Source organism: Camelina sativa, chromosome 16 (assembly GCF_030686135.1).
Source record: "Camelina sativa cultivar CO46 ecotype springtype chromosome 16, ASM3068613v1".
NCBI classification, from domain to species: domain Eukaryota; kingdom Viridiplantae; phylum Streptophyta; class Magnoliopsida; order Brassicales; family Brassicaceae; genus Camelina; species Camelina sativa.
The window spans coordinates 6,026,586-6,050,893 of record NC_141895.1 but is presented as its reverse complement, the minus strand read 5'-3'; the positions used below and the strand labels follow the sequence as shown (position 1 = coordinate 6,050,893).

General features: G+C 35.7%; 1 protein-coding gene and 1 long non-coding RNA gene across 2 annotated transcripts; both read right to left on the bottom strand.

The window, feature by feature from the left end:
* Positions 1 to 9,840: 9,840 nt before the first annotated feature.
* LOC104753444 (agamous-like MADS-box protein AGL80) lies at positions 9,841 to 11,522 on the bottom strand. Its single transcript, XM_087493461.1, has 3 exons — positions 10,670 to 11,522; positions 10,432 to 10,521; positions 9,841 to 10,210 (listed from the first exon to the last, which is right to left on the bottom strand). The coding sequence occupies exons 1-3, from the start codon at positions 11,444 to 11,446 to the stop codon at positions 10,088 to 10,090; spliced, it is 990 nt and encodes a 329-aa protein (XP_087349587.1). The 5' UTR covers positions 11,447 to 11,522; the 3' UTR covers positions 9,841 to 10,087.
* A 6,708-nt stretch (positions 11,523 to 18,230) lies between these two features.
* On the bottom strand, positions 18,231 to 19,420 carry LOC147925176 (uncharacterized). The gene is made up of 2 exons (XR_015583406.1): positions 18,955 to 19,420; positions 18,231 to 18,827 (listed from the first exon to the last, which is right to left on the bottom strand). It is a non-coding gene; the product is annotated as an uncharacterized LOC147925176 (long non-coding RNA).
* Positions 19,421 to 24,308: the final 4,888 nt, after the last annotated feature.

The window sequence follows — 24,308 nt, the reverse complement described above, 5'->3', positions numbered from 1 at the left end:
TAGGGATGCCGGATGCCAACATAGTTAAGCATTTGTGTAACATTTTTTTATAAGGAATCTTGTAAGGCAATTAGACAAAATAGGAACTTACAGGAGTTTAAATCTATATTTGAACTGAATGATAAAAGACTATTTTTTTGGTATCATGTATGCATTATTCATACACGTAGATATGGACAATGCATAATTTTTTAGTCAATAAAATAACAACGTGTAGACATGGATTGGAAAAGACAAGCCCCTAAATTTGATAAGCATGTGATCAAAGATAAGACCGGCGGATTATAAAAAGGAGTACTGTCTTGTCTTCCATTGGGTTCAATGTATTTGCTTCACATACCTACGCATTTTATATACTTAAGTAGCAATTATTATTTAATCAACTTTGCTTAAACACCCTTTTCTCATTATAACAAAACCTTTTTGGTCTTTTCCTCCAGGCTCCAACAACAATTACATCATCCTTTAGAGTTCAGACGGCCTTAATTAATTTAACTACAAAACTAGAAACCATTCCTCAATATCTAGATATAAGCATTTCTGGTATCAGATTAGTTACCACATACATTTTTGGTATCAGATTCAAGATCGATAGGTAACTTTTTTTTTTTTTTAATTAACGCAATAAGTTTATTTGGGTTTATGACATTTGAACTACACATTGAACCGATGAATTACAGATAATCGGAAGTTGGTTTGATTTTGGTTAAGTCGGTAGAAGTATATGTGTGTGTGTTTTTTTTTCTTCTTTTTTGGTACGAGCTAGTGTTTGTTACGTAACAAAACAGAGTACCAAGTTTATTCAAGATTCATTACAGGATATATGGATTATGCTGACACGCCCGACTATATTTTGAGGTGATCACAAATCCTCCTCGGTAAAGAATATGAACTTGTAAATTGCAAGTATTCTCTTACTTCTTAGTGTTATTTCCTCTGTTTCTTGCTCTATGCAATGTTTTTATTTAGCCTTTTGTTGTTCATCAGTTTCATTGAGTCTGGAGCATTGTGTTTCAAGTGTGCCCTCTCGCTATCAAATAATGTTTCTTGTTTCATTTACCCCATTAGTTGCATAAGATTTCTCCAAACACTTAACATTTTAGATGGTATAAACATACCAAATCCAACGACCATCTTAAAATCACTTGCTGTCACAAAAACAAAATAAAATCGCATATATGGAACATCTTAAAATCACTTGCTGTCACAAAAATCCAACGAACCTCAGGTGCGTTATCCCTATTGATTGTCATTTTAGCCTCCTCTTTAGAAACTACAAGTTTTTTTTATTTATTTGGAGAAATTCTATTCCTTTAGAAACTTCATACGAAGAAAACAACATTGTCGTTATCTAAACGTGGTTGTTGCATAGAAATTACATCAATGTTTGTGATTGCGATATAGAAAAAGACGTTCGACGTGACACTAATATTTTCTTCGAGTGTAAAAGATTCAGTTGTCTCAACCCTAAAAACCAAGTGCTTCGTATAATGTGCAAGGAGGAAAAAACTAGCTTAGACTCTCTCAAATTCTCAACTCAAGGCGACATGTGGCCCAAGATATGATTTCAAAATAAGTCACATCAAATTCTTTACAATAAAGTATAACACCCAAAAGAAATAGTTTCATACTGATGCATTATATGAATTTTCAATAACGACATGTTAAATAATATCCCATTACTAAACCACGGAAAACAGTTTAACTTTCTTTTACAAAAAAAAAAAAAACAGTCAGTTTAACCTTGCAACATAATAGAACTTTGGAAAACTTCTATCTAGAGTTCCCAAGAAGTTGAAATTTTTCCAAATCAAACCTGAAATATGATACAAAACCATAATTATCTCAAGAAAAGTGCGTATTAAACAAGGAAAACCTATAACCATATTATATGGAAAAACAAAAATCTAAATCCTTTACTTTCAATGTGCGTATAAAACAATTAATACATTACACACGCACAGGTTACAGGTATCTGTCGGTATGGTTTGTGTGGTCAGTCTGTTAGACTACCTAGGGATTTGTACTTGAAAATGATGAGTGGAAGTTAAAAGTTGAGGTAAAAACAATTAAAATATCAAATCATTCGAACCGCACTATCATTTATACGTCTGTTTAACCTTTGTAGGACAAAACCAATGATGGTAAGTAAAAACTTAGGATCCTTTCTCTTCGACATAATCGCAACTTTTCGACATACAAAGCAACCCATTATTTACAGTTAAAAAAAAAAAAACAGAAAAAAAACAAAACTAATATCAGGTTTTTTTTGTTTCGTCTATACGTCCAACTATGTTTTCAAAAGCTTTTTGCAACAAACCCATCACAGATAAAACATTCATATCATATTTATACGTACTACTCCCTCACATGCAGTATACTTGAATTCGAAACTGTGCCAGGTTTATGGCCTTGGTCGTACGTAACTCGTAAACGCTTTTCACAAGCAGAAAATATTACAACATTATACTGCAAGAATTTTGCAATAGTTTTTAAAATGTTTTTGTTACTACTTACCGGCAAATTGTATACAATATAAGATGGTATAGTGTTCTGATTTATTTTATTTTAATTGAAGTTCTCACACTTTTTAAAGTTCTTTAAAGATGAGGAGAATGTATACCTTTAGGCTTTAAGAACAGTATATGATAATCATATCTATGCAAATATGAGGCTCGTCTTTATGGAATAAAATATAAGAATAAAGCGGTCAAGTGTTTGATGATTGGTTTTTAAAAAAGCATCAATACATAAATGTATATTGTTCTGACCAAGGGAACTTTAAGAGAAACTGATACGTTAATGAATAATTAGTAGACATAGTGGAAGATTTGACGGTACTCAAGTATTGTAACCGCAAAGATAAGACACGAAAGCAATCAAGTTTTTAACCAACTCTAAACAAATTTGTAAAAAGTAAAACCATATTGCTAATGAGATATGTTTTGGATGAAATGTCAAATTCATTGATAGAAACAATTATTTTTACAAGAGTATAAGATAAGGGATGTTACACTGTCTAGACCGTAACAACACCACGTGTACGAAAGCCAGCAATATTTTGAGCGACTAGCTGAAGTCCTCCTTCAGTTTATAATAGAATTCTCATAGCACCTAAACGCAACCCTTGAACTGCTTTCTACACCACCGGGACCTATTGAGAAAACTGATCAAGTCATGAGACCATACTCGGTAGTCTTTACTTAAAACTTATTTCCGAAAGTACATGTTTCTCCCACTGTTTGCTACCCAAAAAACTGACCCACCATTTTTCTGTCCCCAAAAAAAAATATATATAGCAAATGCGGTTCTGCAAAGTAAATTATCGCAGACTTAAATATGTCATTTTAACGGTATTTTTTTTCGCCAAAGATTTTACTCTTTTCTAATGATGAGTGTTAGTATACTGATACATGCATAAATTTTCATCAATATAGATCCATACTCTGTTGTAACTAGTTATATCATTTACAAACCTTTTCACCTTTTGTTTATCATCTAGATCTAGTTTCAAAGTTATGAGGAGTGTTTCTATCACATACATTTAAAGACCCGCAGGCAAAAAAAAATTCCGTATTCTAACCCTATCAGTTTTATTATTTTGAAAAGAAAATAAGAACTTAATTTAGAAGACCGCCGATGACCTGAAGAAAACGGATAGGGAAGTTTCTAAAATTGTAATGTAGTGGGAATGTTGAATCGCCTGGTGGAGAAAAGTGACATAATTATTAGTATTGGTTGCCATAATAACGAACTAAAAGTGAACGAATTAGGCAAAGGTCATTTGTTGTAATGATGTTGGTGAGTGATATTTCAGTTATGTTCATCATTGGTAAGGGTTATTAGGAGGTTAAAAAGACCAAACATATGTCAAAAGATTCGGAAAAGAATTCCTCTTTTTTAGAAAAAGGACTTCTTCCATGATTTTGTTTTCAAGTTAGTTATGAGACAATCATCCTTTTTTTTTTTCCCTATTATTAGACATGAGTGAATTACTGATCTTATCAACAACATACGCCATGGGAATATGAGATATTTCGACTGAAATTGTGGTTTATGTTTTTTTTTTCCATTTTCAAAATATATATTTTTTTTAAATCTTGAATTTTGACAAAACATTTTGAAAAAATTAATGATTTTTTATTATTATTTTGGTTTGGAGATTCAGTTAAATTGGGGTGGAGATTTTGTATTTGTATTTTTTAAAACTTCCTTTCAGTCCGATAGATTTGGTTTTCATAAAATTCTAGATGGAACCCTTGCGAAGGTAGTTCAATTTGCTTTGTATTTTGTTCAGTTTTTGTTTGCTTTGGTTATAGACTTATAGTTTGGTTGGGTTTCAATTCAGATTGTGTTGGAGTTGGCTCACACATTTTGAATTCTTCTCAATTATTCTTTTTTTTTTATGATCATCTCTCTTGTAAATATCAGTGTTCAAGAAAGCGCTCTAAACGGTCGTCTAGGCAGTGTTGCCGCAAGGGAGAGAATTTCCATTTCGCTCAAAAGCTACTAAGAGAGAAAAAGAGAGATGCTGGTTGTGGACCAAGGAAAGAGCTGAGGAAGAAGAGCTGTGAAGAGTTGCTGTTGGACGCAAGAAGAGGGAGTTGTCTGATCCGCGGTGCAGTGAAGTCCATCCATCATCCGTTGCCCCAAGGTGAGTTCTGCGGTAATTGTGTGCGGTGCTGCATGGATCTTTAGATCCTTGCGGTCACCATTTGCGTGTTGCATGTAGACTAGATTCATGTTAGAATCGGTTTAATTTGATGAATGCAAAATATGGTAGGATTCATGCTAGATTCATGTTAAGAGAACATCGAATTGGAGCTAAGAATCACCATGCAAGATAAATTTGGATGCATTTTAAGTAAAATTGGAACGCTTAAAATTTGGTTAAGAGGATTGCATGCATGTTGAGACTTAGCGAATTTACTAGCAATATTTCTTCGGTTGCATGCATGATTAAATTGGGAAGTTTGTTAGCAATTTTTATTGCATAAAATCGGATGAGGTTAGCTTGCATGCTTAATTGGACTTAAAGGATTTAAATGGGTTAAATCGCTTAAAATGGATTGCATGCGTAAAAGAACTTGTTGCATTAATTTGCTTAAGTTGGATAAATCGGTTGCATGCATGTAGAATGATCATAAGTTGCTTGACTTATCATCCTCGTTGCTTGTTGATTGTTGCATGTTCTCTTGCTTGAAATTCCTTGCTTGTTTTGCTTGATTTCTTGCTTGAGTTGTTGTAAGTATTTTAGCGAAGTCTCTTGAATTTGTTTCTCGAGTCTTAGCTAGAGTAGTGATGTCGATCTTCTGTTCCAAATACGGTTTTGTCTCGCGAGAGTTCCCGATGACCACTCACGCGGGACAATGTCACAGCTAGCTAGCTACTAGCGTGACCGTTACATGACGATGTAACCTTTGGGGGCTCATGCTGGTTACCTTTGTGGTTTTAGCATGGGAAGTGTTGTGGAATGGAACAGATTATCGAGGGCCCATAGGTGAAGGAGTCTAGGGTATTTCAAGCGTCCCTTGTCTTATTCTAGTCGTCCTTGCGAGTCGTGTAAGAGTTAAGAGTCTATTGTGTCCAAGTGAGCATGCCTATGAGCAGTCCTTGTACATGTAGTCATCTTTCTCTGTGTTTAGCGAGTATAGTTCGTCCGAGTAGAGTCGTGTCGTTCTAATTTCTCTCACCTGTTTGTTATTGTTGCTTCCGCTTTGTTTCTGTTGTGTTGCTTTGATAACTTGCTTGCTAGTTTGCCTTGCTTGTTTATTTTGCTTGCTGGGGTAGTCGGGTTGGGAAGTAGAATCCTGTTTAGGAGAAAGGGGTGCCCAGGCTCACTGAGTAATCTTAAATTACTCATGATATTATTTTGTCTTGCAGGAAGCCTAAGTGAGTCTAGAGCTGGAGCAAACATTAGGGTGCCGGATAGGGTTTTCTTGTGTTCTTTGTAAACCCCTATATTTTCATAAGCGATTTGTGACAAGTTATCCAACTATCTTTACATATTGCTTTAATGATTTATTTTCAATGTAATAAACTATTGAAGTAATATATTCGGTTTTCGGGAAAAGCATGACAAGTTTGCAAATGGTACTCAGCCTTGTTCAGGTCAACACAACGCTCCAGGCCGCAAGGGTTGCAAAGCCTAAGTAGTCTCGGTTGCGGGTGGAATTGTGCTAGGGAGGACCGGTCGGGAAGTCTGCAGCTTCCGTCCCTCGCCTGGATCACCTTGGTACAGTTCCCATAGTGGCGTTCCGTGGCTGTCCGATGGCCTGCGTGGTCATAGAACGGTTCGGGGGCGTTACATGTATAATTTTCGCAATCTATACATTCTTAATACTCACTCTCAATCTGCATCTATACCTGTTAATTCTCCTGCTTGCGTCAACTTTTGTGGAACTTTGTCTACTGATGGCAGTCTCTGGCAACGACGCCTTGGGCATCCGTCAGTTTCCAAGTTACAAAGTCTATCTAGTACTTTAGGATTGTCCAAATCCATCATTCAGAGTCACAATCATTGTCATATATGTCCACTAGCTAAGCAAAAGCATTTGTCTTTTTGGTTTAATAATAACATCTCTTCCTCTCCTTTTGATTTGCTTCATTTGGATATTTGGGGACCTTTCCCTATTGTGTCTATAGATGGTTATAAGTACTTTCTTACCATTGTCGATGATTGTACAAGAGTGACTTGGATTTACATGCTCAAAAATAAAAGAGATGTTTCAAAAGTATTTCGAATTTTTCTTTCATCAATTCTTACTCAATATAACACAAAAGTCAAAGCTAACATGGTCTAATTTACTATTTCTCTTGTGCATATACACCTCAACAAAATTGAGTAGTAGAAAGAAAACATCAACATTTACTCAATGTGGCTAGGGCTTTACTTTTTCAATCTAATATACCAATACTCTATTGGAGTGATTGTATTCTAACTGCTGCTTTTTTTTTATAAATAGTTCATTTTGTTCTTTTTGATAACATGTCTCCCTATGAAAGATTGATGCATAAGAAAACGAATTACTCTGCTCTAAAATCGTTTTGTTGTTTATGTTATGCTAGTACTTTGCGAGTTAATCTTACCAAGTTTACTCCTAGAGCACAATTTTGTGTCTTTCTCGGGTATCTATTAGGGTACAAAGGTTATAAAGTTCTAGAGTTAACAACCTTGTATGCATATGATTTCTATCACAATCTTGTGTCTTTCTCGGGTATCCATTAGAGTACAAAGGTTATAAAGTTCTAGAGTTAACAATCTTGTATGCATATGATTTCTATCACAAAAAAATGTCATTTTCCATGAAACATTTTTTTCATTTCTGAAAAAGGAACAATATCAGTCTGATTTCTTCTCTCATACTATTTTCCCTACATTCCCTACTTCTATTATTCCTGTTGATGATGCATTACCATCTATTTCATCTTCTGCATCAACATCTCATATTCCTATAGAACAACTATCTGATGATCATGCATCTTGTCCATCTTCAAATACTAATGCTTCATCGGGTGTAGTCCCTAGGATGAGTCGAACTTTGAATTCTGAGACTAATAATCTTTTTTTACCTAGTGGTAGAGCTAAGCGACATACTATGACACCTAGTTACTTATCTGATTATCACTGTGCGTTAGCTTCCACTTCTTCACCATTACCACTTAATCATACCACCCTATATCCTTTATCATCTTTTGTTTCATATGATCGTTTAAATCCACATTATTGTTCATATATCCTATCATATTCTGTGGAGACTGAACCAAAGACTTTTAAGCAAGACATGGCCTTTGATAAATGGAAAGGAGCCTGCAATAATGAAATGTTTGCAATGGAACTTAACAGAACATGGACGGTTACTTCTCTTCCGCCTGGAAAGAATGTGGTTGGTTGCAAATTGGTTTTTACTATCTAGTATCACTCTGATGGGTTTGTGGAGCGATATAAAGCTAGATTAGTTGCAAAGGGATACACTTAGCAGGAAGGGGTTGATTATGATAAAAAAATTTCTCATGTGGCTAAACTAACAAGTGTTAAACTGGATGTTGGATTTGGCAGCTAAAAGGGGCTGGAGATTAACACAAGTGGATGTTTCCAATGCCTTCTTGCACAATGAACTTGACGAGGACATTTTCATGAATCTTCCTCAAGGTTATACTCCAGGTAACATGAAATCACTTCCCTCTAATCCGGTTTGTCGATTGCAAAAGTTGATTTATGGTTTAAAGCAAGCGTCCATGCAATGGAACACACTTTTTACCTCTGTTCTGGTTGATGTTGGGTTCCTGCAATCTAAGTCTGATACATTGTTTGTGAAGTATACAACAACAAGTTTCATTGCAGTTCTGGTTTATGTGGACGACATAGCCATTGCTAGTAACCATGACATGGATCTAGATGATCTCAAGCGAGTGTTGCATACTGCTTTTAAGATCAAAGACTTAGGATCCCTTAGACTTTTTCTTGGATTGAATATAGGGCATTTTTGTATGTCAATGCAAGTATACATTGAATCTACTGGAAGATACTGACTTTTAGCATGCAAACCTGCTATTTTGCCAATGGATCCTTATGTAACTCGTACTAAAGATACTGGTACGCCTATGGAATCTGCAACACCGTATAGGGAAATTATTGGTCGAATCTTGTATCTGACTATTACGAGACCGGATATTGCGTATGCAGTGCACACCTTAAGTTAATTCTTGCAGTTTCTCACCGATAATCATATGTATGCTGCTCTGAGGATCCTCAAGTATCTTAAAGGTAGTCCAGGACAAGGTCTATTCTACTCGGCAACTAATGATACTTGTATCAATGTCTTCGCTGATGTAGACTGGGGGACGTGTCTTGATTCAAGATGCTCTGTTTATGGTATTGACATCTATATCGGAAGATCCCTGATCTCATGGAAGTCTAAGAAACAAAAAGGTGGCTAGTAGAGGCAGTATTGAAGCAGAATACATAAGCTTGGCTGATGCTACTTATGAGATACTTTGGATACATAAGCTCATGAAGGATTTTCATGCACCGGTTTCAACCATGGCCAAATTTTTATGGGATAATAAGTTGGCACCTACATTGCTACGAACCCTGTGTTTCACTAACGGACTAAGCACATTGACATAGACTGTCATGTCATCAGGGATCAAATTAAACTTGGGAACCTTAAAGCTCTTCATGTTTCTTGTGAAAATTCTGACTAAACCGCTGCATCTGAAGCCTTTTCATTCTCTACTTGGTCGAATGTCATTGTCAAACCTTTATAATCCTTCCTCTGATCCGGATTCAAAAATTTGCGGGGGTGTATCACAAGTATAAGTATACTTTACTTAGCTTAGGATACTATTACTAATTTAAAATAAATACAAGTAAAGTGTATATAGGAAGAAGCTTGTACAACTTAATTCATTAATGAGAATAACAGAAATATTTCACATTTCTCTCTCTCAGCTTGATCTCACTCTAGTTCATCGTCTTCTCCATTTTGATTATGTTACAAGAATCTTGTTATGCTTTTTTTTATATAAACCCGACAGAGACTACAAAATAGAAAACAAAGAGGCATCAAGAAACTGGTCGTGGAAGAGATAAACAAAAAAGAGAGATCGGTCGACCAACAGACTGATCAGAACTGCGCACATACAAACAAAGCGTTAACCAAGTGAAAGATATTTAAGAATACATAAGCATTTGTGAGATAGTACAAATCTAGTAGATCACCTTGTCACACAATTAAAGAGTGCCTTACTTGGAAACATGAAGCTCGACTCCTATTGAAATGACCCAACAATTTTTTTTTGTTTTTAAACGACTCAATGCGGAAATACAAAACAATATTAAACCAGAAACTCCAAGAGAATTAATAACCAATAAACCAACAACATCAAACCAATGATGTCGATAACATAACAAAGTCACAGAATAATGAAACAACAACCTAAACAACCGTTCTAGACTTACAATCCATTCTAGCAACCTAACAACAACATATCATAGATCAAACAACTGAGCCTCTAGAATATCCTCCTCTTCATTGCCTTGATTCCACGATCATGCACTGACGTCTGCGTCTATATAGATGCTTTAGAACTTGTTAGGATTTTCTACTATCCAAGGAAAATTTGTTTGCTCATCATATTTGATCATCTCTTCAATGAATCTTTGTTGATTTCCATCATAAGTTTGATTTGGATAGTGAATTTCATCCTGAAAAACAATGGAATATTATTAATGCTTATGTTTTTTTTTGTCAACAATTGTTAATGCTTATGTTAACAAAGAATTAAGCTACAAGAATATTAATAACATTATTCATGCTTATAAACTTGATTTTTTCAATGGGTATATATAGTTTTTTGTTCCTAGCAGTATAAAAATCAGATTGAATACAAATCGTTAATTAGTTTACGAGATGTAAGAACACAAACCTGATCCACTGATGGAATGTAAACTTCTTGATTGTTATCACTTATCTGAAAATCAACATGATCTGCTCCATGGTTTGAAAGGGTCATGGACTGCAATTATTTGGTTAGTTGATGAGAGTAGAAGCATATGAAACTCATGGAACTTTTGATTTAAAATACATGGAATAATCACAACAAACAAATCTGATTCATATTTGGACCACAAAATTCTTGGTTCGCTGAAGAAAAGAGTACTTACAAGAGAATTCATATCTCCTAGTGTTTGATTTGGAGAGACTATGAGCTCCAACTCATTGGTAGGTTGAAAGTGGTTGAAGAATGGAGCATTCAGAATGGAAGAAAAACTCACTTCGGCCATAGTAGGTGGTGCCATGAACGAGGATACATCGGTTGGTGCCATGAACAAGGATACATCGGTTGGTGCCATGAACGAGGATACATTGGTTGGTGCCATGTCCACATATACAGAATTTGTTGCCATGTTTGCAGTAGTAGCAGTTCTTGCCATTTGCATTGAAGAAGATTCTCCGATTTCAAAATTTGGCTGGTTGAGATTTACCTTTTTATGATGATAAAGATCCTTAAGATATCCATCAATAAACTCACACAAGTCAAAGTGATCTTTATCGTTCATTTTCAAATCTTTCATATTACCACCAAGACACCTGAACATGACCTCCTTTAGGCGAGTTTCATTATTATCTTCAACCAACTTATCCTCGTGTTTTTTTACCTTTTCGATGAATTGATTGAGAAATGCTTCATGGTTCAGCATTTCACATTTCTTCTCTGTCACCATTAATGCTTTCTCGATCACACTATTCACCCCAGATTCTGATGGCCACACATCTGGAGTTGAGTCAAATGGATTGTAGATGACAGCACATACATCGACATTGCATAAAGTCTTGAGATCGCTGAGTTTCTTCTTAATTCCTTCCTTCCTCCGGTTGAATGTTCTTTTCCTAATCACTTTATTGTAGATGAAATTTAGATTTAACTTCTTTTTTGCCATGACTACAGTGAAAGATTTGTTTTCTATGGTTTAGTGGTTATAATAACACAAATGTTTAGATAGCTATTGGATCCACATATGGGCTGTCAATTTTCTAGCCACTTATTTAAAGATTCTATATACCAAATTAGAGTAGATTTTTATTTAATATGTTAATTAGATAATGTGTAGTCAAACTTCGTAATAAATAGCTATATCCCGCGCATATGCGCGAATTGTTGTATTAGTTATGTTAATTTATTTTAGTTTATGTAATAATTATAATACTATGACAATTTTTTTAGAAGATATTTTTGATAACTTTTTTTAAATTGGTATTTCTGAAAATTGGTATTGAAAAAGATGTATTTTTGAAATTCCCCCTAAAAATACATATATAACAAACAAATTTCCTAAATGTCAATAATAAACTTTATTTATTCAAATCATACAATATCAAAATATACCACTTATTTGAAAATGTATTGTTAATGATAAATATAAAAATTTACTATGATATTCAAAATTTACAATTATTAATTAAATTCCAAAATTATTTTTCGAGTATCAATTAAATATATTTCTTATAAAATTATATATGAAATGCAGTAAAAATCCCAAAGACTAATCTAATTTTTATTCTCTTTTATATTCACCTTAATTTAAGCTATTCCTAGGTTAAATTCTAATGATTTCTTATTTGTAGTAAAATATTGGAAATGGAATATCAAATTGTTTTTTATATAAAAAATAATTAAATTACAAAATTTTGAATTAAATAAACATTACTGTGATCTTTATATAGTTATTTTGGTTCACATGAACTAAATATAATGATGAGTATACCAAAAAAATGTATTACAAATTTTTTGGAGGGAAGAGAGAGAGTTACAAAATTTGATTTGATAATTGTCAAAACATTGCATACTTATAAAAATAAAATAAATATACATGAACAAAGATGATTTCTTTAGCTTGATTCCCTCATTGGGCTTTGATTGAAATTAGTAATGTTGAATCTGCATCGATAAATATTTTTTACAGCCACTAAAAATTTCTTTTACACATATAATTGAAAATTAAAAATAATAAGAAGAAACTAAAATTCTACGACCCGTTTTTTTAATATAATAATAATAATCTAGTGATCCCATACTCAATAAGCATCTAACTACATTCAAACCAAACAACGGATTAACCAATGAATTAAATCAATGTAACATCCGTGAACTGTAATCCCGGTTTGGGATGTGCATCGATCGATGCAAGGCTGGTATCGACCGATTCAAGGTTGGTTTTCGCGAACGAGTTTAAAGTAAACGTTGCGTTTTGGAGTTAGGAAAACCCTGAAATCGTTTATTAAAGGGGGACCTCGAGGGTTTGGTCGAGTTTGGCCGTTTTTGGAGAAAGAGAAAGAGAGAAAGAAGTTCTTGAATGTTCTTGGGAGTTTTGAGAGATTTGAGGCTGTTTTTGTAGAGATCAGTACCTGGGATCGTTGTAGGAGCTTCCTATGAGTGTAGATCTTCTTGTTTGAGGTTCTAAATCTTCTTGGCAATGGTGTGTGCATGACCATCTTATCTAAGCTTGAGATTTCTCTGATCTACTTCTTTTATGTGTTTATTTGGCTTATTAGAATTTTGTGGATTCGCAAGAGGCTTTAGGAAGCTTTTTGTGGCTTTGGTTTGTGTGTTTTGGTGGTTTAGGGACGGAGATCGGGCAAGAAGCTTCGGGGGAAAATGATGCTCAGCATGTGCATCGGTCGATGCAATTTGTATGTCGGTCGATGCAATGCTAGGATGGCGTGTTTTGACCTAGGAGCATCAGTCAATGCCATGTAGAGGCGACGGTGCAAGGGATTTCGTGTAATGTCGAGCATGCGCCCGTCGATGTAGTGTGAGTGTCGGTCGATGCAGTGTGAGTGTCGGTCGATGCAAGTGAACCTTAAATTGGTCGATGCAAGCTCTTGTCGCTCGATGTGAACCCAATTTGTGTTGGTCGATGCAGTTGTCTTGTTTGTTGTTTGGTTATTGATTGTTGTTCTATGGGTAGAGATGTCTCAATTGTTGTGTGTATAACCCAGTAGATTGGAAGATTGCATCACTGAATATTTATCAAATACTCACGCATCTCATATGTGTTGTAGTGCAGATAAAGGCAAAGTGTGATCGTGGAATCAAAGCGATGAGGAGGAGGATGTTCTATTGGCTCATTGTTTGTGGTCTGACTTCTGTTAGGTTATTAAAGTTGGGTCATCAGAACATTTTTAGGTTGCTAATCTTATATTTTATGACTCTATTGGATATAATCATTGGATATTGGTTTATTATTTATTTGTTAATGGTTTAATGGTATTGTGTTGGTTGTTCTGATGTTTGGTTGTTTGTCGTTATGTGGCTAGTAGATATGGGACCACTAGTTAATTAGTTATTTATTATTAAAAAAACGGGTCGATGTGGGCGGTGTTGGTGCCGGGTTGGCCAGTGATGTTAGGGGTCCTAGTGCGGGAGTCCCAGCAGGTGGAGCCTATGGAGGAAGCATTGATCTTGTAGGCTTGTTGACACAATTGTTGGAGCGGTTACCGGGAGTCGTACCGGCTTAGGCATTTGTAGTACTGCCAGTGGCTACGGATGTAGGAGCTTATTTTTTGTTATGTCAGTATGCTGAGAGAGATGAGCAACATAGGTAATGAGCGGTTTTTGTGTGGTTCAGATATCCTCAGGATTTTTGGGTGGACATAGGGGTCTACAACCTGATTGGTGATGCTCACTTGTGGTGGAGATCAGTGGTTGCGAGGAGGGTGCAGAGGGAGATGATTTTGGCTGACTTAGTAGAGGAGTTCACCTGCAAGTAGTTTCCTTGAAAGGCATTAGACTCAAGGGACTCGGTCAGTGCGGAAGCTGGCCGTGGAGTTCAGTCGAATTATGATGTATGGGGTCTGGCGATGGATTCTGGGGAGGCTCATATCAGAAGGTTTATGAGGGCCCTTCGTGGGGACTTGAGGGTCCATTAAAGAGGGCGGAGCTATGTTACGCGTGCAGAGCTGGCTAAGACTGCAGCAGAGTTTGAGGAGGACATCCGTGCACAGTCAATGACGGTTAGTCCTGCAGTTCAGCCTAGGAAGGCTCAACATCATGGAGGTTCTGGCAAGGGCGACAAGCCTGCAAAAAGAACCAAAAGGAAGTGGGAGGCCCCGCAAAGGCCGAGTGGTAACGGGTGTTTTGGTTGTGGTAGTATGGACCACAAGGTGGCTAGCTGTCCCCAGAGGAGTGTCACGACGGCGGCACAGTCAGTGGTTCGTGTACGCTATCATTGTAGGGAGTCTGGGCACATCAAGCACAAGTATCCCAAATTTCCAGCAGATAGTAGTGGCAGCGATGCAGCATGTGGTGCAGCCAGGAGTGTAGCACATAGTACAGATTGAGCAGGCGCCACAGGTGTACACAACGGTTGATACGGTGGAACCAATGTCGAGGCGATCACAAGTGTAATTTCTTTGTGAATTTCAGTAGGTTAAGATTTTATGTTTTGTATGTGATAAAGTGTTAGGTTCTCAACACATGAGGTTTATGTAGGGACCTTGTTGGTGGGTGGGTTTAGGTCTCACGTTATGTTCGATTCTGGAGCTACTCATAGCTTTATTACTCTGGAGTGTGCAGTGAGCGCTAATATCTAAGAGTCACTAGACGGGCGAGAGGAGTTGTCATAGTTGTGGGAGGCAAGTTTCTAAGAGTCACTAGACGGGCGAGAGGAGGTGATATTCAGATCGCAAGGGAGTCGTGGCCAGCCGATTTGCTTATCAGCCCAAGAAATCTGTATGATGTTATCGGAGGGATGGATTGGTTGCATCGTCATATAGTTCATCTTGATTGTCATCGGGGTAGAGTGGAGTTTGAGCGTCCAAGTAAGAAGTTAGTTTTTGAGGGAGTTAGACCAACTTCGAGGAGTCTCGTGATCTCGGCCATGCATGCTGAGAAGATGATCGAGCAGGGACGAGAGGCTTATCTGGTTACTATATCGATGCTGGAGTCAGTGGGGCAATCTACGGTTAGCGGTATTCAGGTTGTAGAGGACTTTGACGATGTGTTCTAGTCATTGCAGCGGTTACCACCATCTCAGTCTGATCCTCTCACGATTTAACTGGAACCAGGTACAACACTGTTATACATGGCTCCTTACATGATGACTCCAGCAGAGATGGCAGAGCTGGAGAAGTAGTTGGAGGATCTATTGAACAAGGGATTCATTCGTCCTAGCAAATCACCGTGGAGGGCGCCAGTGTTATTCATTAAGAAGAAGGATGGGAGTTTCCGCTTGTATATTGACTATCAGGGTTTGAACCGGGTCATTGTGAAAAACAAGTACCCTCTTCCCATTATCGATGAGTTATTGGATCAGCTGAGAGGTGCGACTTGGTTATCGAAGATAGATATGGCGTTGGGTTATCATCAGATTCCGATAGATGAGGCAGATGTGAGGAATACTGCAATCAGGGCGAGGTATGGGCATTATGAGTTTTTGGTGATGCCGTTTGGGTTGACTAACGCACCAGGAACATTTATGAAATTGATGAACAACATGTTTCAGGAGTTTTTGGATGTGTCGGTCACCATTTTCATCGACGATATCCTGGTTTATTCTAAGAGTCATGAGGAGGATGCAGTGCATTTGAGAGTAGTTCTGGAGAAACTGCGGGAGCAGAGGGGGATTTCTAGGTAACCGTTGTGACGGGCTGTTTAGCCAATGTTGCCTGTTTAGGCGGTCCTTCGGGGTATGTGGTTTTCGTGACGGTCTTTTGGGACATGTGCTTGTTTAGGCGATCCTTCGAGATGTGTGGTCTTCGTGATGGTCCTTCGGGATGTATGGTCTTTGTGACGGTCCTTCGAGACGAGTGGTCTTCCTGATGGTCCTTTGGGAAGAGTGGTATTTGTGACGATCTTTCGGGACAAAGGGTCGTTGTGATGGTCCTGTTTAGGACATCGTTTGGCCTTGGTGGCGGTCCTATTTAGGACATTTATTTTGCCTTTGTAGCGGTTCTGTTTAGGGCATTTGTTGGCCTTTGTGGAGGCCTTTGTGGCATTTTGATTATCCTTGTGTGGTCATGAAGTATTCCAGTAAGGGGATATGTGGTTGGTAGGACATTGTGTTGTTTTACGCGAACCACGGGAAGGAAACCTGGATAAGGATAGGACTCAGACGTATGCAGAATTCTTTGCTCTAGGGACAGTTGGTCTTGAACGACTCTCGGGGGATTTTTTTTCTCTTAGTACTACCATATTCTAAGACTTTGTGGCTTGTGAGTACGGTTTCTATATCGACTTCGGATGACGATCTGGGGGCGCGCTGTAGGGTGGCAACCCGAGAAACTAATATTGAACTTCTTTATATATTATGGCATGCGGGCTTAGGCCCAATGAGTAGCCAATATTATGACATGCAGGTTTCGGCCTGATGAGGAGCCAATAGAAACTCAAAGCTAGGGCCTATGAGTAAAGAAAGGTCCAAAAGTCGAGAGCAAATAATACTTGGAACTTGAGTTTATCGCCTAGAGGTGACCATCGTAGATTGGTCAGAGGAGTGCGGGTCATGGAGACTGTTGCAAGGGAGTCCTTGCCTGATGGTTGTTCGAGATTCGAGGATGAATCTATATTGGTGGGGAGAATTGTAACATCCGCGAACTGGAATCCCAGTTTGGGATGTGCATCGATCGATGCAAGGTTGGTTTTGCGAACGAGTTTAAGTTAAACGATGCGTTTTAGGGTTAGGAAAACCCTGAAATCGTTTATAAAACCCTGAACGAGTTTAAGTTAAACGGTAGAGTTTGGTCGTTTCTGGAGAAAGAGAAAGAGAAAAAGAAGTTCTTAAGTGTTCTTGGGAGTTTTGAGAGATTTGAGGCTGTTCCTGTAGAGATCTGTAGCTGGGATCATTGTAGGAGCCTCCTAGGAGTGTAGATCTTCTTGTTTGAGGTTCAGAATATTCTTGGCAAAGGTGCGTGTGTGACCATGGCTTATCTAATCTTGAGATTTCTTTGATCTGCTTGTTTTATGCGTTTATTTGGCTTGTTAGAATGTTGTGGAGTTGCAAGAAGCTTTGGGAAGCTTTTTGTGGCTTTGTTTTGTGTGTTTTGGTGGTTTAGGGACGGAGATCCGACGAGAATCTTTGGAGAAAAATGATGCTTGGCATGTGCATCAGTCAATGCACTTTGTGTGTCTGTCGATGCAATGCGAGGACAACGCGGTTTGACCCAGGAGGGTCGGTCGATGCCATGTGGATGCGTCGGTCGATGCAATTAGGGATTTCGTGCAATGTCGAGCATGCGTTGGTTGATACAATGTGAGTGTCGGTCGATGCAAGCTTGTGTCGATCAAATGTGAACCCAATTGGTGTCGGTCGATGCATGGGCAGGTGTCGGTGGATGAAGTTTTCTGGTTTGTTGTTTGGTTATTGATTGTTGTTTGATGGGTAGAGATATCTCAATTGCTTGTGTGTATAGCCCAATAAATAGGAGGATTGGCTCACTAAGTATTTATCAAATACTCACGCATCTCATATCTGTTGTGGTTCAGGTAAAGAAAGGAAAAGTGTAATCGTGAAATCAAAGCGGTGAAGAGGAAGATGTTCTAGTGGCTCATTGTTTGTGGCCTGACTTATGTTAGGTTGTTAGAGTTGGGTCATTAAAACATTGTTAGGTTAGTGATCTTATGTTTTATGACCCTATTGGATTGAATCATTGGTTACTGGTTGATTATTTATTGGTTAATGGTTAATGGTATTGTGTTAGTTATTTATTATTAAAAAAATGGGCCAGTCATTTCAATCAATATCTTTAATCCAACAAACCAATAACATAAACCAAGTTATAGAACAATGAACCAACATCCTAAACAACCGTTCTATACCACTACATCTCATTCTACCAACCTAACATCAGCCTAGAACAGAAGAACCGATTCTCTAGAACATTCTCCTCTTCATTGTCTTGATTCCACGATTATACTTCACCTTTACCTGCACTACAAACACAAATTGAGATGCATGAGTATTGTCATAAACATTCAGTGAGACAATCCTCACATCTACTAGGCTATACATACAAGCAACTGAGAGTTTAATGTTTATCAAACAACAAACAATCACAATAAACCATGAAAACAAGTATCAGCAACCACTGGCTCTTAGTGTCGACCGACACTGCCTCTCAGTGTTGTGTCGATTGACACTGCCTCTCAGTGTCGTGTCGTGCCGATCGACACCCCTCCTCGACCCGGAAACCATAGTACCAACATTTCCCAAGTCTCTGCGTCGTCAACTCCTTGGTATCGATCGACACTGACTCCGCAGACACGTTTTTCCCAAAGCCAAAATTCAAACTCCGCTTTCCAACTCCAAATCGACCAAAAATCACCTAAAAGCCATAAAACTCATGGGATCAATGAACCAACCAAGAGCATGCAAGAAAACACTACAAACAACATTAAACAAGCAAAACAAAGGAAATCTCAGGCTTATATCAGCCATGGTCATGCACTCACCTCTTTTGGAGAAAGTTTCTTACCAAAACCAACGAATCCAACCCTTTAAAAAGCTTCTCCTTCGTTCCTAGCACCAGATCTCCACTACACATGAATATATCTCACAGAAAAAGCCAAGAATCTCTAAAATTTCTCAAGAACACTCACTTTTTCTCCGTTCATACTCTATAGGAATCGACAAAAGCTAAAGGAGGCGAAAAATAAGTTTTTCTCTCATAAAACGTCGACTTCTCCTTTAAATACCTTGGTTTAGAGATTCCACTTAAACCAAACTGAACCAAATCGACAAAACAAATCAATCCGGTCGGACCAGAAATTGTTGGTGTCGACCGACACCCTCTTTGGTGTTGTTCGACACGCATCCCCAAAACCAACTATTTGGTTTGCAGATGTTACAGAAATATATAAAAACAAAGAAATAAAATTGAACAAATTATAAGATAAATCTAACAAAATATATAATCACAATCTTACCATGAGTTTTGAACCCATGCAAGAACATAAACAAATAAAATATTTAGAATTTGAGATATGGTGGATGATAATGTCAAAATAGTTATTTATATGATTTCAAGGGATGAAAGTTACATTTCTAAAATATTTTATTATACCTATGTAATTGAAAATTTAAAATAATAAGAAGACAAAAAAGGAAGGAAGAAATACTTAAAAACAAAGAAATAAAATGGAACAAAATATAAGATAAACCTAACAAAATATATAATAACATTCTTACCATGAGTTTTGAACCCATGCAAGAACATAACTAAACAAATAAAATATTGAGAATTTAAGATATGGTGGATTATGATGTGAGAATGGTTATTTATAGGATTTTAAGGTATGGAAATTACATTTCTAAAATAAATTAATTAGAGGAGTTACAATTATAATTATAGTGTGATTGTGAATGAAAATGAATGGAAAAAAATAGTCAATAATTTATGTAATTGCAGTTACAATTTAGTAGTAAAATATGAATTTAAAGTATAGATTGATGTACATTATTACATTTTTATTTAATTAAAAAATAATAATTTTTTTTTAAAAAAAAAATTCTTAATAGACTGATAAGTAGAATGTGAAATCTTACTTTTATGTATATGATTATTAATTGATTATTGATAAAAAAGTGTAATTGAGTATCTTCAACTTATCTATGATTGGTGTGCATTAAAGTTTTTTTCCCAAATCTACTTTTTACACCAAAACAAACTTGAAAATTCTACTTAAATTGGGCTTTTGGTATTAGTTGTTGTGAGCTAAATCTCATTAGGCTTGGCTCAATAGTCCTTCATGCTTTCAAAAGGATAACATGAACTCGTTTGTTTTCCCCCATTTTCATGGTCTTGTCGATTTAAGTCAAATCAGATCATGCTCTGAGAATATATATGCTCGAATTAGTACCCCAAATATACTAAGGTGACAAATTGTTTACTTTTGAAAAGAAAACAACTAAAACAAGTTGAATTGAACTTCTCACCACATGTACATCAACTTTAACTAGATGTACTAAATATAATTTTAACGACTTCTAGATAATATGAATCTAAGACCGCAAGCCTAAGCTTCCTAACGGTGACTCTACACATGGTTCTCGATCTTACAATGTCAGTAGGAGAATAAAATAAAATAAAAAAATCGAACAGTATAGACAGGCGAAGGATGAGACAAGGTTAGAGACAAGCCATTTAGTAGTTAGTAGTCACCTTTGTGTTTTAACATCATCTTCGAGTACTATGCAAATGGTATCAACTTCCCTAATCTTATATGTGAAGATGTATAAGATTAGGGAACAAACTTGAGATCTGAGTGGACATCTTACTATATACTAACCCGAAATAAAATAAAGATACGGAGCTAATTCTTTGACTGTGGACGAATTTGGAGTGAAAACAATTAGTTCATTAAAACAAAAATTTTAAAGTCTAATAACTATTGGAGACAAAATGATACGTAAGTACGTTGTAAAGTGTTAAAAGAATCATGATTTACTAATCACAAAAATCTTAGACTACGTAGAGAATAGAGAGATGTGAGTCTAGAATCTTAGAATTTGTATTACTAAAAAAATCATGTGACTTCAACTATTTAAAATGTTCACCTTTTTTTTCTTTTTTTTGTGACCTTTTTCCATTTTAATATTTTCAAATATATATGAATCCTTCGACTGAGTTGTATTATTAAAAGATCAACATGTAATAATTCAAAGTTTCAAATATATAATGCACTTTTGTATACTGATTTTCTTTTTGAAATTTTATTTTTTTTCATTAGTTACTACTAAGCAAAACAATTTTTTTTTTATGATAATAGATTTCAAACTTTGAATTATTACATGTTGATCTTGCACAAAAAATACATGTGATTCACGCAATAAAACAAAGGAAAGTGTTAGTGTCGAATTAAAAGAACTCAAAAATTAATTTTCAAATTTGTTAATAGATTCCGAGAAGTAAAATGTAATTTAAATAATATAAAATAAGATAAACACAAATTTCTATAATATGATTATTTTCTGAAAGCAAAAGCCCCTAATCTTCTAAAAAGTTATAAAATAAATTAATGTTTTCTCTACTCAACCTAAAATAGAAAAACATCACAAAAAATTACTATATCATAAAATCTATTATATTAAAAATATATATACTATCATAGATTTCGTATTTTTTCTTGAAACAAAATACTTTTTTTTTACCTCTAATCAATCCAAGTGTTTAAATTTCTTTAAATTTTCTTGTTTTTTTTTTTTTGGTTGTTGTTGCTTGTATATCTCTCTTGATTAGATGGGAGACAATGGTAAGGAGATTGTTCAAATCTTCGTATCTGGTGATCAACAGCCATCATATAACCATTTGCGACCATCACTTGGTGTCATTTAACACCAACACTCTCGCATGCCCGGCTCATCAACCTTTTAAAAAAATTTCATAGTAATAAAGCCCAATTTTGTAAAAAAAAAAAAAAACTAGATCTCTAAAATTATATTTTAGTAAGTTTGGACAAAAAAAAAATATGTAGTGCATATTTGTTGAGAAGTGGTCCATTATAATTTATAGTGCATAATTACAATATAAAATTATGAAGATTAAATATAGCTAAGATAAAGAAACTTTTGGGATGAAAGTAACTAACAAAAAGCAGTTCATAAAAGAGTGTTTTAGTTCAATAAATAAAAAGCATTGCTCACAGAGAATCGTCAGGAAATATGATAACAATTTGGACAATTAGATAGGGATGCATTAAACACCGTTTTCGAATTCAAATCACAATTTTAAAGCTAACACACTCTCGCAGCGTTAACTATCTAAACAATGAATTAACTAGACTCTAAACTCTCGTTTGAATCTAGCAAACCAAGCAAGCATTAACAAGTTCAACTTTGATTTGTTCACAAAATGCCATAACTTGAACTCTCGTTGGCTAAATATCACTTTGCTCACCTATGTTCTATTCAACCAACTCAACAACATTTTTGGTACCTCGATGACTTTAACCTAAGATCTTAATCTAGGTGATCAATCTAGCTTAAATATTAAAAACAACAATAGATGAAGAACAATAAGATCAATCCCAAATCTAACAACTTAACATCAATTAATTATAGAACCCTTCTGAAACCGTAAACCCAATTAAGAAACTACTCATACATAGAACAGAAACAACAAATAAATGATGAAGAAAATATAATTGAATTGCGAAAAAATAGATAGTAGTGTTTAGAAATCTTCTCAAAGTGTAAAGAAGGATTAGAAATCTTCTCCCCTCAGCTCTCAATACAAAATCGTCTTAGAAAATAAAGCTTATGTCTTTGGAGGTCGAGACTTAAATATCAAAATAAAACTCTAAAACTCGGTTTAAAACGAAAAAGAAAAACTGGACTCGGGGACGGGACTCGTCGATTCTATGACTTGATTCTACGCCTGCTTCATATGCTCGCCAAATTTATCTGTCTTCATTGTATTGCCCATAACTTTCGATTGCACTGTTGGATCTTCTTCAAACCACTTGGAAATAACTGATAACATCTTCATGAAGCATGTGTCCAAAATTGAGAAAGATCTAACGGTGAAAAAATTCTTCTTCTGAGGCCAAACTTCTGACGCTTCAACTGGCCTTTAGCTTCAAATGTATGTTTTCGTCTCAAAACGTTCAGTTTCCTTCCATAGCAACCTAAAACCTGTAAACACTCACAAAGGATTAACAAGACTCTAAAAGCACATTTTGACCATTTTGACTTAATAAAAGACTCAAAACAAATATAAAACCCATAGTTAAACTCTATAAAACAGAGACACATCACTAATATAAAGTGTCTCAAAAAATCACTATATTGCAAAAGTTTATTTATATAGCTTATTTACCAAGAAGAGGGAAAAAATATTGCAGAAATTATTAAATACCATAAAATTAATTTAACTATCTGAAATAAATATTCGTTTTGTGACTTCTATAGATATGGTATATATGGTGATATTTGGTACCGCAAGCCTAAACTTCCTAAACTTCTAAGTGTTTTAACGTCATCTTCAACTATGTATTAACTTCTCTTATCTTCTATGTGAAAATTAATGTACTAACCAAAACTGAAATATAGTTGGTTCCAATTTGATTGGTATACTTCTTAACACCTAGACAAACTTGAGAATCTGATTGGACATCTTACTAACCCGAAACTAACAATGACACGTACGGCACTAATTCTTTGACTGTGGACGAATTTGGAGTCAAAACGGTTAGTTCATTTAAACACAATCTTAAAATCTAATTATGTGAGACAAAATGATCCACGTAAGTTGTAAAGCACGAAAGGGATCATGATTTATTAATTAGGTAAATCTCAGACTCTCCGTAGAGAGATTTGAGTCTAGAATCTTAGAATTTGTATACTAAAATACTAATGTGATTTCAAATATTTTAATGTTCAGCCTTTTTTTTTTTCTTTTTGTGAAAGGGCAGCGTGGATCATGGACTTTTTTCTATTTTAATCTTCTTCACTTAACTTCACGCGCGCCTATGTACTTTCGTGTACGGATTTTTTTGTTGCAATTTTTATTTTCCATCGGTTACTATTTTGTATTCTTTTACGAGAATAGATTTTAGACAATTTGAAAAATATTAAATGTCCATCTTGCACAGAAACCCCATGTGATTCATGCAACAAAACTAAAAGAAGTATTAATGTCGAATTAAAAGGACTAAAGAAAAATTGAACCCAAACGCATCCAAATCAAAGCAAGACTTAATCAAAATTAAGTTTTCAAATTTTCGGGAAATACGGTATAATAAGTCAAATAATATTATAACTTTATCATTTCAGTTTTCTGAAAATAAAAATCATTAATCTTATAAAA